The 14,272-nt window shown below is 45.3% G+C and overlaps 1 protein-coding gene across 2 annotated transcripts in view; it reads right to left on the bottom strand.

Moving 5' to 3' along the window:
* The window catches only part of Phf12 (PHD finger protein 12), a 55,052-nt gene that overhangs the window by 3,902 nt on the left and 36,878 nt on the right, over window positions 1-14,272 (bottom strand). For both annotated transcript variants that reach the window (XM_004664629.2, XM_045158439.1), the window contains 6 exons: window positions 11,947-12,079; window positions 9,164-9,328; window positions 5,163-5,321; window positions 3,804-4,599; window positions 1,628-1,753; window positions 799-942 (listed from right to left, as the gene is read on the bottom strand). In XM_004664629.2, coding sequence (XP_004664686.2) covers window positions 799-942; window positions 1,628-1,753; window positions 3,804-4,599; window positions 5,163-5,321; window positions 9,164-9,328; window positions 11,947-12,079 — 1,523 coding nt within the window. The remainder of the gene's footprint in view (window positions 1-798; window positions 943-1,627; window positions 1,754-3,803; window positions 4,600-5,162; window positions 5,322-9,163; window positions 9,329-11,946; window positions 12,080-14,272) is intronic.

Below are 14,272 nucleotides of genomic sequence, written 5' to 3'. Positions count from 1 at the left end.
CCTTAGACTTCACAGGAAAGCGCCTTAACCACTAAGCCATCTTTCTAGTCCCCGATTTTTAAAAAACTATTTTTATTTTTTAGAGAGAGGGAGAAAAAGGCAAATAGAGACAATGGGCACACCAGGGTCTCTAGCCACTGCAAACAAACTCCAGACACATGTACCACCTTGTACATCTGGCTTATGTGCGTCCTGGGGAATCGAATCTAGGCCCTTTGGCTTTGAAGGCAAGTGCCACAACCGCTGAGCCATCTCTCCAGCCTGGAAGGCAGATTTTGACTCAGGTGGAATATGGGGGAGCTGAGCAAGAACCTTCATTTCTAATAAGCCCTTAAAGGGATGTTGATATTGCTGATTTGGGAGCCATTTTTTTGTTTAAAGACTCTTAAGGGCTAATGGCTGAGGGATAATGAAGCAAGTTACCCCTTGAGAATTCCCAGGAGGCTTACCCACTGTTTTTCTATTTCTCACCTTGAACTCAAAAGTTCTCATGTGAAACTCTTCTAATTCAAATATTACAAAGCAATTAAACAGAAAGCACACAATATATACTCCAAAGTACTGGTAGCTGCTTTGTTGTGTCTCAAAGTGGACTTGGATGAATGCTATGACAAACTTCCCTGAGTCTGATCAAAAAGGTGTGACTGTCAGCTTGTTCATGCTTTGAGAACCAAGGTACTTTATTAAGCACACAGTTTGAGCTACTGAAAGCTGAGATTCTCCATGGAGATAAGATGGTTATTCACACACATCAGACAGGAGATCTGAGGGTGTAGTGGCAGGTATGTGCACGCGCACCTTCTGTGTGGTGCCCTCCAGAAGCCAGCGGATGTGTCCCAACACTGCTTGGTGAAGCTTGGACCCGGGAGGGGAAAAGCTGATGTATTCTCTGCAAGGCCAGAAACTTGATCAGCTTCTCATCCAACATATTTATCTCGATTTCTATCAATCAAAGAGAAAAATTAAAAAACTGAGATAGAAATGGAAAGTGGAAGTAGATAAGGATTTTTGTTCCAACAGTTAATATAGTCCAAAGCAGTACAAACATCTGGAGCTGGGCATCTCATGCCACTTGCAGTTAAGAGGGCCCTAGTGCATCCTGAGAAGAGGCCTCCTGTAGCAAGAGTAATTTTAAGTGAAGAACAAGCTAGACATGGTGGCACAAGCCTTTAATGCCAGCACTGGAGAGGCAGAGGTAAGATGATCACTGTGAGTTTGAGGCCAGTTTGGGACTGTATGGTGAATTCTAGGCCAGCTTGGGCTAGTGAGACCCCACCTTGATAATTGAAAAAGAACAAAACATCTCACTTGCTTGTGGGGGAGGATCTGGATGTCTAATAAAGACTCCAAGCTCTGTGCAGAGAGATCAAAGTTTGTCCCTGTTGTCTTTGACTTTGAGTTTCCCAGACATGGAAGCAGCGCTCCAAGTTGAGGTGATCTGCATAAAGTGATTCTGTTTTTTTCCCCACCAGCTCATCTTGGCCATACTCTTGCTTTCATCTTTATGTTTTGCACTTTCCACTTCTCAACCCAAGCAGATACTCTGTATCCCCATCTCAGCCCTCTGCAAAATGAGCTGAATACTACCCAGGGACAGTAGTATTACCACAGCAGCTCACTCACTCACCTCCATTCACATCCATAAATGCTCGAAGAGAGTTGGTGAGGTCCACCATGGCAGTAGAGTTGGCTGGGAAAGAGGGTACGGTTAAAGCGCTTCCTATGGATAACGTGCCGGGGCTGACCTTGCCATCTGGGGACGGAGCAGGAAGACTGTTACTTACGTAGCCCGAGGGAAACCCACCGGTCCAATCCCCCACTGCTGAGACAGGTCTGGATTTCGGACCCAAGGTGATGTTCCCTTCTTGATTCTCAACCCATAGGCTCTGGAACTCCTAGAGCTAAAAATGTGTGGTGAGGAAGGATAGATGGAACGACAGCGTACTAGGGTACGCAGGAGCTTACAGAACCATTGCAACCTGCTGCCATGAGACAGCTTTATGTCTTGGGCTTTGACTACCTCTTGACTATAGTTTTAGGGTTTTTTTTTTTTTTTTTTTTTTGGTTTTTTTTGGTAGGGTCTCACTCTAGCCCAGGCTGACCTGCAGTTCACTATGGAGTCTCAGGGTGGCCTCGAACTCACAGCGATCCTCCTACCTCTGCCTCCCAAGTGCTGGGATTAAAGGCATGCACCACCATACCTGGCTAGTTCTTTTTTTTAAGGTAGGATCTTGCTATAGACCATGCTGACTAGAATTAGTCTCAGGGTGGCCTTGAACTCAAGGCAATCCTCCTACTTCTGCCTCCTGAGTATTAAAGGCATATGCCACCACAGCTGGCCCCACTTTTAGTATTAAAAAAAAAAAATTACTGGGCTAGAGAGATGGCTTAGCGGTTAAGTGCTTGCCTGTGAAGCCTAGGGACCCCAGTTCGAGGCTCGGTTCCCCAAGTCCCATGTTAGCCAGATGCACAAGGGGGCACACGCGTCTGGAGTTTGTTTGCAGAGGCTGGAAGGCCTGGTGCGCCCATTCTCTCTCTCTCTCCCTGTATCTGTCTTTCTCTCTGTGTCTGTCGCTCTCAAATAAATAAATAAAAAATTAAAATTATTAGCCAGGTGTGGTGGCTCATGCCTTTAATCCCAGCACTTGGGAGGCCATGGTAGGAAGATTGCCATGAGTTTGAGGCCACCCTGAGACTACATAATGAAACCCCACCTTGAACCCCGCCCCCCCCCAAAAAAAATCTTCTGCTGCCTCTACTTTTAGAGAAATGGTATCTGCTTCAGTGCAATGCCTGCCTGCTGGAGTATGACTGTGCAAAAATCTATTCATGCTAACAACAGACAGTAGAGACAGGAAAACAGGCAGAGTAGAGCCATGGGCCCCCATGCAAGGAAACCAGTTATCTGGTTACCAAGACATCCAGCTGACTAGAACTGGCTTAATTCAGATGGCTGACCACATGGGGTGCAAACAGCATCTGAAACCTGAGGTCCTTGGTGACTGGTTACAGGTGAGAGATCAAGTCCACACTAGGCCAAGTATAGATTTAAAGTGCTGCCCTTTGGCACATAATCCAGGGTGAGCTTTTGAGCCAGACCACCCTCTATGGGAATCCCATTATGAAGCTATTCTGAAAGGTAGGATTTCTTACTGTCCCTGCTTCCCTGACATGGAACTTTCTCAAATGAGCTAGTTCAGATTCTGTGAGGCATGGCTTTATTTTCAGTTGGCTCATGAAACACTGAGGGCATTACCCAGAACCTCAAGCTGACCCTAGTGATTCTAGAGAGCATGCTGCCTTCTTCTAGGGTGATGGAAAGACAGAAGACTAGGCTGGAGCCAGGTGTGGTGGCACACGCCTTTAATCCCAGCATGGTGAGGCACGTAAGAGGATCGCTCGCTGTACATTCGAGGCCCCCACAAGCACCATTCACCCTGTATAGTGAATCCAAGTCAGCCTGAGCTAGAATGAGACCCAACATGAAAAACTGAAACTAAAACCAAAAGAAAGAAAAAAAAAAGACTAAGGGGAGAGGAGTCAGGAGGAGACCCAAACTGTGGTTCTAGTCCTGCCGCCACTAACTTGGTAGGTCACCTTAAGGAGATCACATAAACTTTTAGAGTACTCCTATCTGTATGATGAGTCAAGTTAATATATCCTTCTTCTTGTTATAGAAGTATGGACAGAGATCAAAGTGCTCTGAGGTATTCACAGGGATATAAGCACTTTGGAATGTTAACACTTTATGCTAGGAAGAGCACAAGATGACTCCAAATCCCCTGAGACTAAGGGTTACTCACCTGATGATGGCGCTGGTGAGCAGAATCGTTGGTTGGCTCCTGTGGCCAAGATACTGTCTCCTGCTGCTTGTGGGGGAGTGAGCACCCGGGTGGCATTTGGGGGTGAGCCCAGAGGCCTTGAATCTGTCAACGGAGGTCCTATCTGTGACTGGACAGTCTTTCTATGCAAAGTGCTGGTGTTCTCAATGCTGGCACAAGAGCTAGGAATGGAAGGGGGTAGGCTTGGAACAGGAACCAAACTCCTTTGGGGACAAGAGCTGGAGCCAGTGGCATTCTCTGTCTTCACAATAATGCCAACAGTGTGGTTCTGAAGGCCCCCAGCTGCTGGAGGCGTGAGGGGCCGGGGCCAGCCATGCCGGTGTGAGAGGCCTTGTAGGGGTGTGTTGGCGCCTGGAAGTCGCCGGGGATCCGTGGAGTCAGTGGGGCTGCCGTAGAGGTGTGGGCCATTGGCTTTTACCTCTGTGTTCACTGGCCCATTGGCAGTCCCACAAGGGGCTTTCTTGGATTTTTCCGCGCAAGAACTGCAGCTGATATCCTCTAGGGCTGGGGGTTGGTGGGGCGGAGAGCAGCTCAGGGAATTCTGAGTGCTAATTCCTGAGGGGCAGGACAAGGGATAGTGGGAGGGTGGAGGTGTCTTATCAGCGGTTTGCAGGGAGGTGGTGATTGAGCTGTCAGTCACAATAATAGGCTTAATATCAGCCTTCTCTGTCTGTTCAGAGTCCCAATGCGAAGACATCTGCTTAGCAGATAAATGTTTCAATATGCTGCACTGGAGCGCAACAACACTACAGAGCCACTGCAATGGAAGGAAGGAGAGGAGAGGTGGTGAGAGGCCTGGGAGGCATAGTCCATTCTGCCACAGTGGCCAAGCTACAACAGAGCAGATGAGCACTGTTTTCAAAGTCCCAATGTGAGTGACCTGAAAGGGTATGCTTGACTTCTGATAAGATTCCATCTCTATTCCCAAGAAAGACTTGCTGGTGTACTTGACAGGCAACACCTTGGCAGAATTTGGGATTCCTTTTTTTGGCTCTGCCCTTGTGATCAATACTCGGTAAGTACCCCAGCACATGCTGTGTGTCCACAGCTAGCACCTAACCTCTGCGGGTATGCTTTTCACTTTCTGTAATACAGGTCTGCCTGGCTCACAGCACTTGGGGACTGATGAAGAGCAGCCCACTTGACTGTGTTTCTTACTTGCCTTTTGGATCTGAGCCAGAGGTTCTCTGTGAAATACTCAACTTTTAGGGGCCAGGGTGAGGGTGGGGTGGAGACAGGAGTGACAGACACTGAGGCTACTTCCAATGACAGCTTTGGTGAGGTGGAAGGATTTGGGATCTCAGCTCTGCCTTCACTCACCTCTTGCTGCTCTGCCTGGGTGGCTAAGTGCTCAGAGTTCAAAAGGTGCGTCTGTGATTCCTCGGGGATCCCATTGCAGATCAGCTCCCCATCCCGAATGGCCGCGGGTGCAATGAGAGGAGGTGGAAACTGGTACTGAGATTTTATAGCATTGGGAACCTGTTCAGGATAGAAGGAGGAAGGAAAGGAAGATAGTGCCAACATGTCTAGTTGATCCTGCCCTGGCATGATGCCCCATCTGTAATTGCTGGTACCCAAGGGCCCATCTACTCTGGGGGTCCACTCAGGACAAAAAAACTCAGTATGCTGCAACTGTTGTACAACCCCTTTGACTGACACAGCCACACTGTCCTGAAAGGGTACAGAAATGGGGCCAGGCGTGTTGGCATACAACTTTAATCCCAGCACCTGGGAGGCAGAGGTAGTAGGATCACTGTGAGCTTGAGACCACTCTGAGATTACAGCTTGGGCTACAGTGAGATCCCACATCAAAAAAAGGGGGGGAGGGGCTAGGGAGATGGCTCAGAGGTTAAAGGCACTGCTTGCAAACTGCAAAGCCTGTCATCCTGGATTTGATCCCTCAGCATCCACATAAAGCCAAATGCAAAAAGTGGTACAATCATCTGGCATTGTTTGTAGGAGTAAGAGACCCTGGTGTGGGTGTTTTACTAAGACAATCTGTCTTCTGTGACCCAAACCCTTGCAAAACATGTGAGACTAACAATGGACAGGACTTCAGAGTCGTACTGCCCAGTGCCAGTGAGCAGGTAGGGGAGCAGTGACTAAGAGAAAAGAAGTTGAATGAGGTCACGTTCATGGTAGAAATGTTTGGTGCGAGGGCTCATACAAGCGCTCAATCAATGCTCGCTTTTGGTATCTACTCAGTCATGACTCATGAAACAATTATCTCTGTTGCACAAAGAAAGAAGACACCCTCTGACTCACAACATGTAATAATGAAAGAGCCACACAAGCAAAAAAAGGAGTTATTTATACATTCAACCAACATTTATTGAGCACCTCCTGAGTGGCACTGTTCCAAGTCCTAAAGGTCCAGAGATGAATACATCTTAATCCTTACTCTCAAGGAGCTCACAGTCTAATAGGGAGAAAAACACAAAAACAGCACAATATAATGAAAAACACCCTACAGAGATGCCTAAAGTGAAAAGTGAGAACCCAAGAGAAGTAGATGGGCATGGTGGCACACACTTGTAATCTCAGCACTCAGAAGGCTGAGGTAGAAGGAGTGCTCCAACTTTGAGGCCAGCTTGGGCTACATAGAGACCCTGTCTCAAGAACCAACAAATACAGTAAGAACCATAGAAAGAACATAGAGGAAAATAGTTTGGAACTAGAGAAGATTTTATAGAAAGTCAATATTTGAACTTGAAAGTTGAGAGGAACTTCCAGGCAGATAAAGGGTTAGGGTGGGGAAGCAGTGATGTGAAAGAGGGTGGATTTGGAAACTATGTACTGACTCAACAGATATGGTGACCAAGTTATTTACTGTGGGGGAAGGGAAGGGGAATGGAAAATTGTTCCTAGGATTTTAGCCAGCAGGTCTAGGAAGAGATCACTGTTATGCACTACAATAGGAAATATGGGCAAAGGTGGATTTGGAGTGGTAGACGGCTTTTGGTTTTAGGCAGGTTGAGACTATAGGAATGATGGGACAATACACATGGGTATTGAGAACACAGCAAGGGACACAGACTTTCATCACCCAGTGCCATGGGCTTTCTGAGAGTACCCATCAATGGAAGGAGGAAGACGGAGCAAAGAGCTAGTTTAAGATTGCCCCTTTTAGGCATGGTGTTGCACGCCTTTAACCCCAGCACTCAGGAGGCAGAGGTACGAGGATTGCTGTGAGTTTGAGGCCAGCCTGAGACTACATAGTAAATTCCAGGTCAGCCTGGGCTAGAGCCTACCCTACCTCAAAAAGTCAAAAACAAAACAAAACAAAACAAAACAAAACAAAAGATTGCCCCTTGGGGAAGCAAAGAGTGAAAAGATAGGAAAGGTATGACATCTCAACACATATATACATATATGAGGTTCTCAGTAGATTTTTCTCTACATAACTGTAACCAAGCATATAGGACACTGTACTGTGGTGCTATAATCTTCATAAGTTATCCAAGAAAAAATGCTTCACAGAAAATTCATAACCTTGATTTTCTTCAACAATAAAAAACCTTTAAGGGAGAGGGAGAATGCATTGATAGGATTTAATCAAGGTCTCCTGGCTTGTCCACTCAAGCATCTAAGCTACCTTTCAAGTCTACATGGTAACTTACACTGACCGCACACGTCCAATTCCCTCAATGGAAGACACTGAATTTTGGAAACTGCTCAAACTCGGTCACACCTACAATCCTAGCACTCAGAAGGCTGAGGTAAGCAGATCACCGTGATTTCAAGGTCAGCCTTGGCTACAGAAAAAAAAGAGAGAGAGAGAGAGACAGACAGACAGACACAGAGAGGGGGAGGGAGGGAGGGGGTGTGCGAGCTGGTGTGGTGGCACACACCTTTAATCCCAGCACTTGGGAGGCAGAGGTGGAGGATCACTGTGTGTCTGAGGTCACCCTGAGACTACATAATGAATTTCAGGTCAGTCTGGGCTAGAGTGAGACCCTACCTGGAAAAACCAAAACAACAACAACAACAATAAAACCTTGTGTCCTATTGAAATATAAACATTTACCCAGTAAAAAGTTTTTTGTGTAGTACCTATTATTATTTTTTTAAGGTAGGTTCTCTCTGGTCTAGGCTGACCTGGAACTCATTTTGTAGCCCTAGGCTGGCCTTGAATTCATGCTAGGACAGATGTGTACCACCATGACAGAATACAGCTAGCATCTTGCTAGCTAAAACCACTGGAAGTGAATGGAATGGTATAATTTGAGTTTAAGGTATGGCTGCCACCAAGTGGCTATATTTGAGAATTGCTGATTTCTACTATGAGTCTATTTTCTAAGAACAAGATGTAGTTTATATATGGGTATACACTTTTACCTCACCAAAGAGGTCTCCGATGGAGTCCATCTAACAAGGGACAGACAAGATGAATGCCATATGAGTAACAAACAGTGGAACGCAACTGGATTTGGATTTGGTGGAGTGGGTTGAAGGTGCTTATTCTCTAGAGAACCAGAGTCCTGTGGACTTCAAAAGCTTAGCTGAAGGGGAGGGAGTGGTGGCACACACATTGAATCCCAGTAGAGGCAAAGGTAGGAGGATTGCCGAGAGCTTGAGACCACCCTGGACTACAGAGGGACCCTACCTTGAACCAACCCTCCTTCCCCCCCAAAAAAAAGTCTAGCTGGGATTTGGACTCCATACCATCATCCTCAAGAATTAAAAGTAAGGGGGCTGGAGAGATGGCTTAGTGGTTAAGGTGCCTGCCCACAAAGCCAAAGGACCCAGGTTTGACTCCCCAGGACCCATGTAAGCCAGATGCACAAGGGGGCACATGCATCTGGAGTTTGTGTGCAGTGGCTGGAGGCCCTGGCGTGCCCATTCTTTCTCTCTACCTGCCTAGTTCTGTATCTCTCTCTCTCAAATTAATAAAAATATTTATTTTTAAAAAAGAATTAAAAGTGGGCTGGAGAGATGGCTTAGTGGTTAAGCGCTTGCCTGTGAAGCCTAAGGACCCCGGTTCGAGGCTCGGTTCCCCAGGTCCCACGTTAGCCAGATGCACAAGAGGGCACACGTGTCTGGAGTTCGTTTGCAGAGGCTGGAAGCTCTGGCGCACCCATTCTCTCTCTCTCCCCCTCTATCTGTCTTTCTCTCTGTGTCTGTTGCTCTCAAATAAATAAATAAATAATTAAAAAAAAAAAGAATTAAAAGTAAGGTCACATTTATTACTTGCTGAGATCCCAAAGACATCTCTCTGGGGCTTCAGTTTCCCCATCTGTGAAAATGGAACAATGATCTTTTATCTATCCCATGAAGGTAACCAGCGACAAACATTCTGCCTATACTAGGTTGTGACTCACCTTCAAACTTCTTCTTTTGACAGACTGGAGCACACGGCGGTTAGGAGGATGCTTCTTATGGATTCGGTTCAGGAAGTCCACTTTGACGACATGCTGTGAAATGGTATCCTGGAAACGATCAAACACCTGGCACCGATTGCTCAGTGTCATATTCTTCTGATTCAGCTAGGGACAAAGCAGAAACACCCATGGTGAACCTCCAAAGGTGTTGACTCCTTATAACTAGTCCCATTTTTGGGGTTTAAAAACAGACATTCTGGCATATAAGCATCTAAAAAAATGTTCTACGTCACTAGTCATCAGGGAAATGCAGATTAAAACTACATTGAGATTCCATCTCCTGTCAGATTGGCCACCATCATGAAAACAAATGATCATAAATGTTGGCGGGGATGTGGAAAAAGAGGAACCCTTCTACACTGCTGGTGGGAATGCAATCTGGTGCAGCCATTGTGGATATCAGTGTGGAGGTTCCTAAAACAGCTAAAGATTGATCTACCATATGACCCAGCTATAACACTCCTAGGCATATATCCGAAGGACTCATCTCATTTCCTTAGAAGTACGTGCTCAACCATGTTTATTGCTGCTCAATTGATAATAGCTGGGAAATGGAACCAGCCTAGATGTCCCTCAACTGATGAGTGGATAATGAAGATGTGACACATTTATATAATGGAGTTCTACTCAGCGGTAAAGAAAAATTAAGTTATGAAATTTGCAGAAAAATGGATGGATCTGGAAAGGATTATACTAAGTGAGGTAACCAAGGCCCAGAAAGCCAAGCGCCACATGTTCTCCCTCATATGTGGATCCTAGCTACAGATGATTGGTCTTCAGCGTGAGAAGGAAAATACTTACTAGCAGAGGCCAGTAAGTTAAAAAGGAGATATAAAGGGAAGAGAAAGGAAGGGAGGAGGGTACTTAATAGGTTGGTATTGTATATATGTAAGTGCAATGATTGAGATGGGGAGGTAATATGATGGAGAATGGAATTTCAAAGGGGAAAGTGTGTGGGGGAGGGAATTACCATGGGATTTTTTTTTATAATCATGGAAAATGTTAATAAAAATTAAAAAAAATAAAAAAAAACCAGACATTCTTAGCCAACCAAATAGGTATCTTCCATCAGGCGCAGGATGTCAGCACGCCTGTCAGGAGGCAAGGGAATATGGGAAATAGGCAATTAGCCAAGGTGTACCCTTTTAAATTTAGCTTGAAAATTCTCTGCTCCAGGTCACAGCAACCCATCAGGGTTTGAGAGGTATGGGTCTTGGCCCTGAAGAGACCCAGACACATTTCCCATCAAGAAACTCTCTCAAAGGAAGGACCACAAACTACCTAGAAACTTTAGTTCAAAGGAAAGGATGTGTTCCTGTAGCTTCCTAATTAATACATTAGCCAAAATCTTTTTTTGGGAGGAGGGGGTTTTCGAGGTAGGGTCTCACTCTGGCCCAGGTCAGCCTTGGCCAGAGTGAGACCCTACCTCGAAAAACAAAAACAAAATAAATAAGCAAGTAAATATAAATCTTAATATATATATATTTACTTGCAAGCAGAGCGAGACAGAGAGGAAATGGATCTGTCAGAGCCTCCAGCTGCTGCAAATAAGCTCCTGATACATGTGGCACTCTGCACACTACTTTATGTGGGAACAGGGAAAATCAAACTTGGGTCATTAAGACTTTGCAGGCAAGTGCCTCACCTGTTCTCTCCAGCCCCAAACAGGCAATTATTTTAGTGCTGTTTATTTTATTTTATTTATTTGAGAGGGAGAAAGAGGGGGGGATGGGTGTTCCAGGGCCTCTAGCCACTGCAAATGAACTCCAGATGCACGTGTCACCTGGAGAGTCAAGCCAGGATCCTTTGGTTTTGCAGGCAAACACCTTAACTGCTAAGCCATCTCCCCATCCCAGATTATGCTGTTTTAAGGAGTTTCACGAATAGAACTGGGCTGGAGAGATGGCCTGGACTACATGAAACCTTGTGTGAAAAAAACCAAGAGCTGTGGCTGAGTGGCAGAATGCTTGTCTAGCATAGAAGGTCCTGAGTTCAATTCTCAGTACTACAGAATTTTGAAAGTACCAAGACTCTTGGGAAATAAGATGGTAAAACCTTTGTAACAATTACTTATTCATTCATTGAATAACTTATGGCTTATGTGCCAACACAGGATGATTACAAAGAAATTAGAGATGGGAAATAAACACATTTGGTGCCTGGGTCACATGTATTCCACATAGCCAAACATTTATTTCCTTAAGGTTGGATCTAATAAACTTACCCATTACGACTGTGACATCAGGATGGGAGAGATGGTTCAGTGGTTATAGCCACTGGCTTGCAAAGCCTGCTGGCCCCAGGTTCAATTTCCCACTTAAAGGCAGATGCACAAAGTGGCACATGCTTATGGAGTTTGTTTCCAGTGGCAGAAAGCCCTGGTACACTATATTCACTTTCTGTTGTTTGCCTCTCTCTCTTAAATAAATAAAAAAAAGAAAACTGTAACATTAACTACTTTATTTACTGTGGGGGAAAAAAAACTATAATCAAGCAAGGGGATTAAGTCTCTGCGCAGCCAAATAATTAATAATTATGTGAAAAGGAAAAATAAATAGCCAAGGTATGTCAAAACAAATAGAACTGAGGATAGTCTGTAGAACCATCATCTGTGATATTATGGTGAACTCTGGCACAAAGTCGACCTTAATGTGCTCAGTACTGGGTCAGGCCCTGCCTCAGCTGTGCCTGTTGAGGGGTAGAATGGACACTGCTATGCTTACCACCACATGTTCGATGTGATTTGGACACATCCATCTGCCCAGGGGCATGGCAGTGAGCGGTGGCTCGAGGCAGTCCATGTGAAACAGAAGAGGGCAATAGTCACACTGGATGAGAGGGGCCACGCGGCAACTCCTGCAAATAGATATAAGTTATTTCTGTTACAAGATGGGAAAACTAAAACTTAATTCTGCTTTGTGGAACGGCCTGCTTCCATAATCCCCACAACAATCTTCCACATCTTCTTCCCTTGATAGTTTTTGTCACATTTCTGATCAGGAAGATGGGTGAATTTGTGGACTACGACTAGCTTATCCATTATTTTTCTTCTAGGACTGTATCATGTAGGGATGTAAATACTTACTTTTTCCTTTTTTTGAGGTAGGGTGTCACTTTGGTCCAGGCTGACCTGGAATTCACTATGTAGTATCAGACTGGCCTTGAATTCACAGTGATCCACTTAACTCTGCCTGCCAAGTGCTGGGATTAAAGGCATGTGCCACCATGCCTGGTAATTTTTATTTATTTATTTGAGAGCGACAGAGAGAGAGAGAAAGAGGCAGATAGAGAGAGAATGGGCATGTCAGGGCCACTAGCCACTGCAAACAAACTCCAGACTTGCATCTGGCTAACGTGGTTCCTGCGGAATCGAGCCTCAACTGGGGTCCTAAGGCTTCACAGGCAAGTGCTTAATCACTGAGCCATCTCTCCAGCCCTTAAAAAAATTTTTTTTGTTTATTTTTGTTTATTTATTTGACAGTGACAGAGAGAGAAAGAGGCAGAGAGTGAGAGAGAGAGAGAGAGAATGGGCATGGCAGGGCTTCCAGCCATTGCAAACGAACTCCAGACACGTGCACCCCCTTGTGTATCTGGCTAATGTGGGTCCTGGGGAACCGAGCCTTGAACCGGAGTCCTTAGGCTTCACTGGCAAGCACTTAACTGCTAAGCCATCTCTCCAGCCCTTAAAAGATTTTTTTTTTTTTAAATTGGGGCCAGGCTTGATGGCGCATACCTTTAGTCCCAGCACTGAGGAGGCAGAGGAAGGAGAATTGCTGAGTTCAAGGTTAGCCTGGGACTACAGAGTGAATTCCAGATCAGCCTGGACCAAAGCAAGTACCTACCTTGAAAAAAGAAGGCAAAATGAAATTATCTACATATGGGAGTGGTGGTGCCTGCCTTTAGTCCAGTACTCAGGAGATCGAGGTAAGAGGATAGCCATGATTTCAAGGTCAGTCTGGGCTAGACTGAGACCCTGCCTTGAAAAAGCCAACAAAAATTTGTTTAAAATATTTGAGGATTAGAGAGATGATTTAGTGGTTAAGGCGCTTGCCTGCAAAGCCATAGGACCTTGGTTAGATTCCCCAGTACCCACATAGGCCAGATGCACAAGGTGACGCGTGCCTCTTTAGTTTATTTGCAGTGGCTGGAGGCCCCGGCACACCCATTCTCTCTCTCACTCTGCCTCTTCCCTCTCTCAAATAAATAAAAGCAAAATATTTATTAAAAAAAAGGTTCAATTTCCTAGTACCCATAGTAAGCCAGATGTATAGGCAGTATTCTGGCATTCACTTGCAGGGGCTAGAGGCCTTGGCACACCCACTCTCTATCTGCCAATTTTATTCAGTCTCAAATAAGCAAATAAGATATTAAAATATTTGAAGCGAGCATCTTTAAAACACTGAGCCACTACCTCATTTTACAAAACTAACAGCTTAGCTGGGTGTGTTGGCTCATGCCTTTAATCCCAGCACTCAGGAGGCAGAGGTAGGAGGATCACTGTGAGTTTGAGGCCACCCTGATACTACCTAGTGAATTCCAGGTCAGCCTTAGCTAGAGCGAGACCCTACCTTAACAAATCAAACCAAACCAACAAACAACAAAACAAAAAACACCCACAAAAAAGGGGCTGGACAGATGGCTTAGTGATTAAGTGCTTGCCTGTGAAGTCTAAGGACCCTGGTTTGAGGCGCAATTCCCCAGGACCCACATAAGCCAGATGCACAAGGTGGTGTATGTATCTGGAGTTTGTTTTCAGTGCTGGAGGCCCTGGTGCACCCACTCTCTGTCTGTTGTTCCCAAATAAAAACAAACAAACAAACAAAACCACAAAAAAGGAGCTGGAGAGATGGCTTAATGACTAAGGTACTTGCTCATGAAGCTCTAAGGACCCAGGTTTGATTCCCCGGTACCAGTTCCCATGTAAGCCCGTGGCACATGTGTCTAGAGTTCATCTGCAGTGGCTAGAGGCACTGATGCACCCATTCGCTCTCTATCTTCCTCTCTCTCAAATAAATAAAAAAAATATTAAATACAAAAGCAAAAAACATA

This window comes from Jaculus jaculus, chromosome 9 (assembly GCF_020740685.1).
Source record: "Jaculus jaculus isolate mJacJac1 chromosome 9, mJacJac1.mat.Y.cur, whole genome shotgun sequence".
Lineage (NCBI taxonomy): Eukaryota > Metazoa > Chordata > Mammalia > Rodentia > Dipodidae > Jaculus > Jaculus jaculus.
The sequence above is the reverse complement of the archived record's forward strand: the minus strand, read 5'-3'. Positions and strand labels throughout refer to the sequence as shown.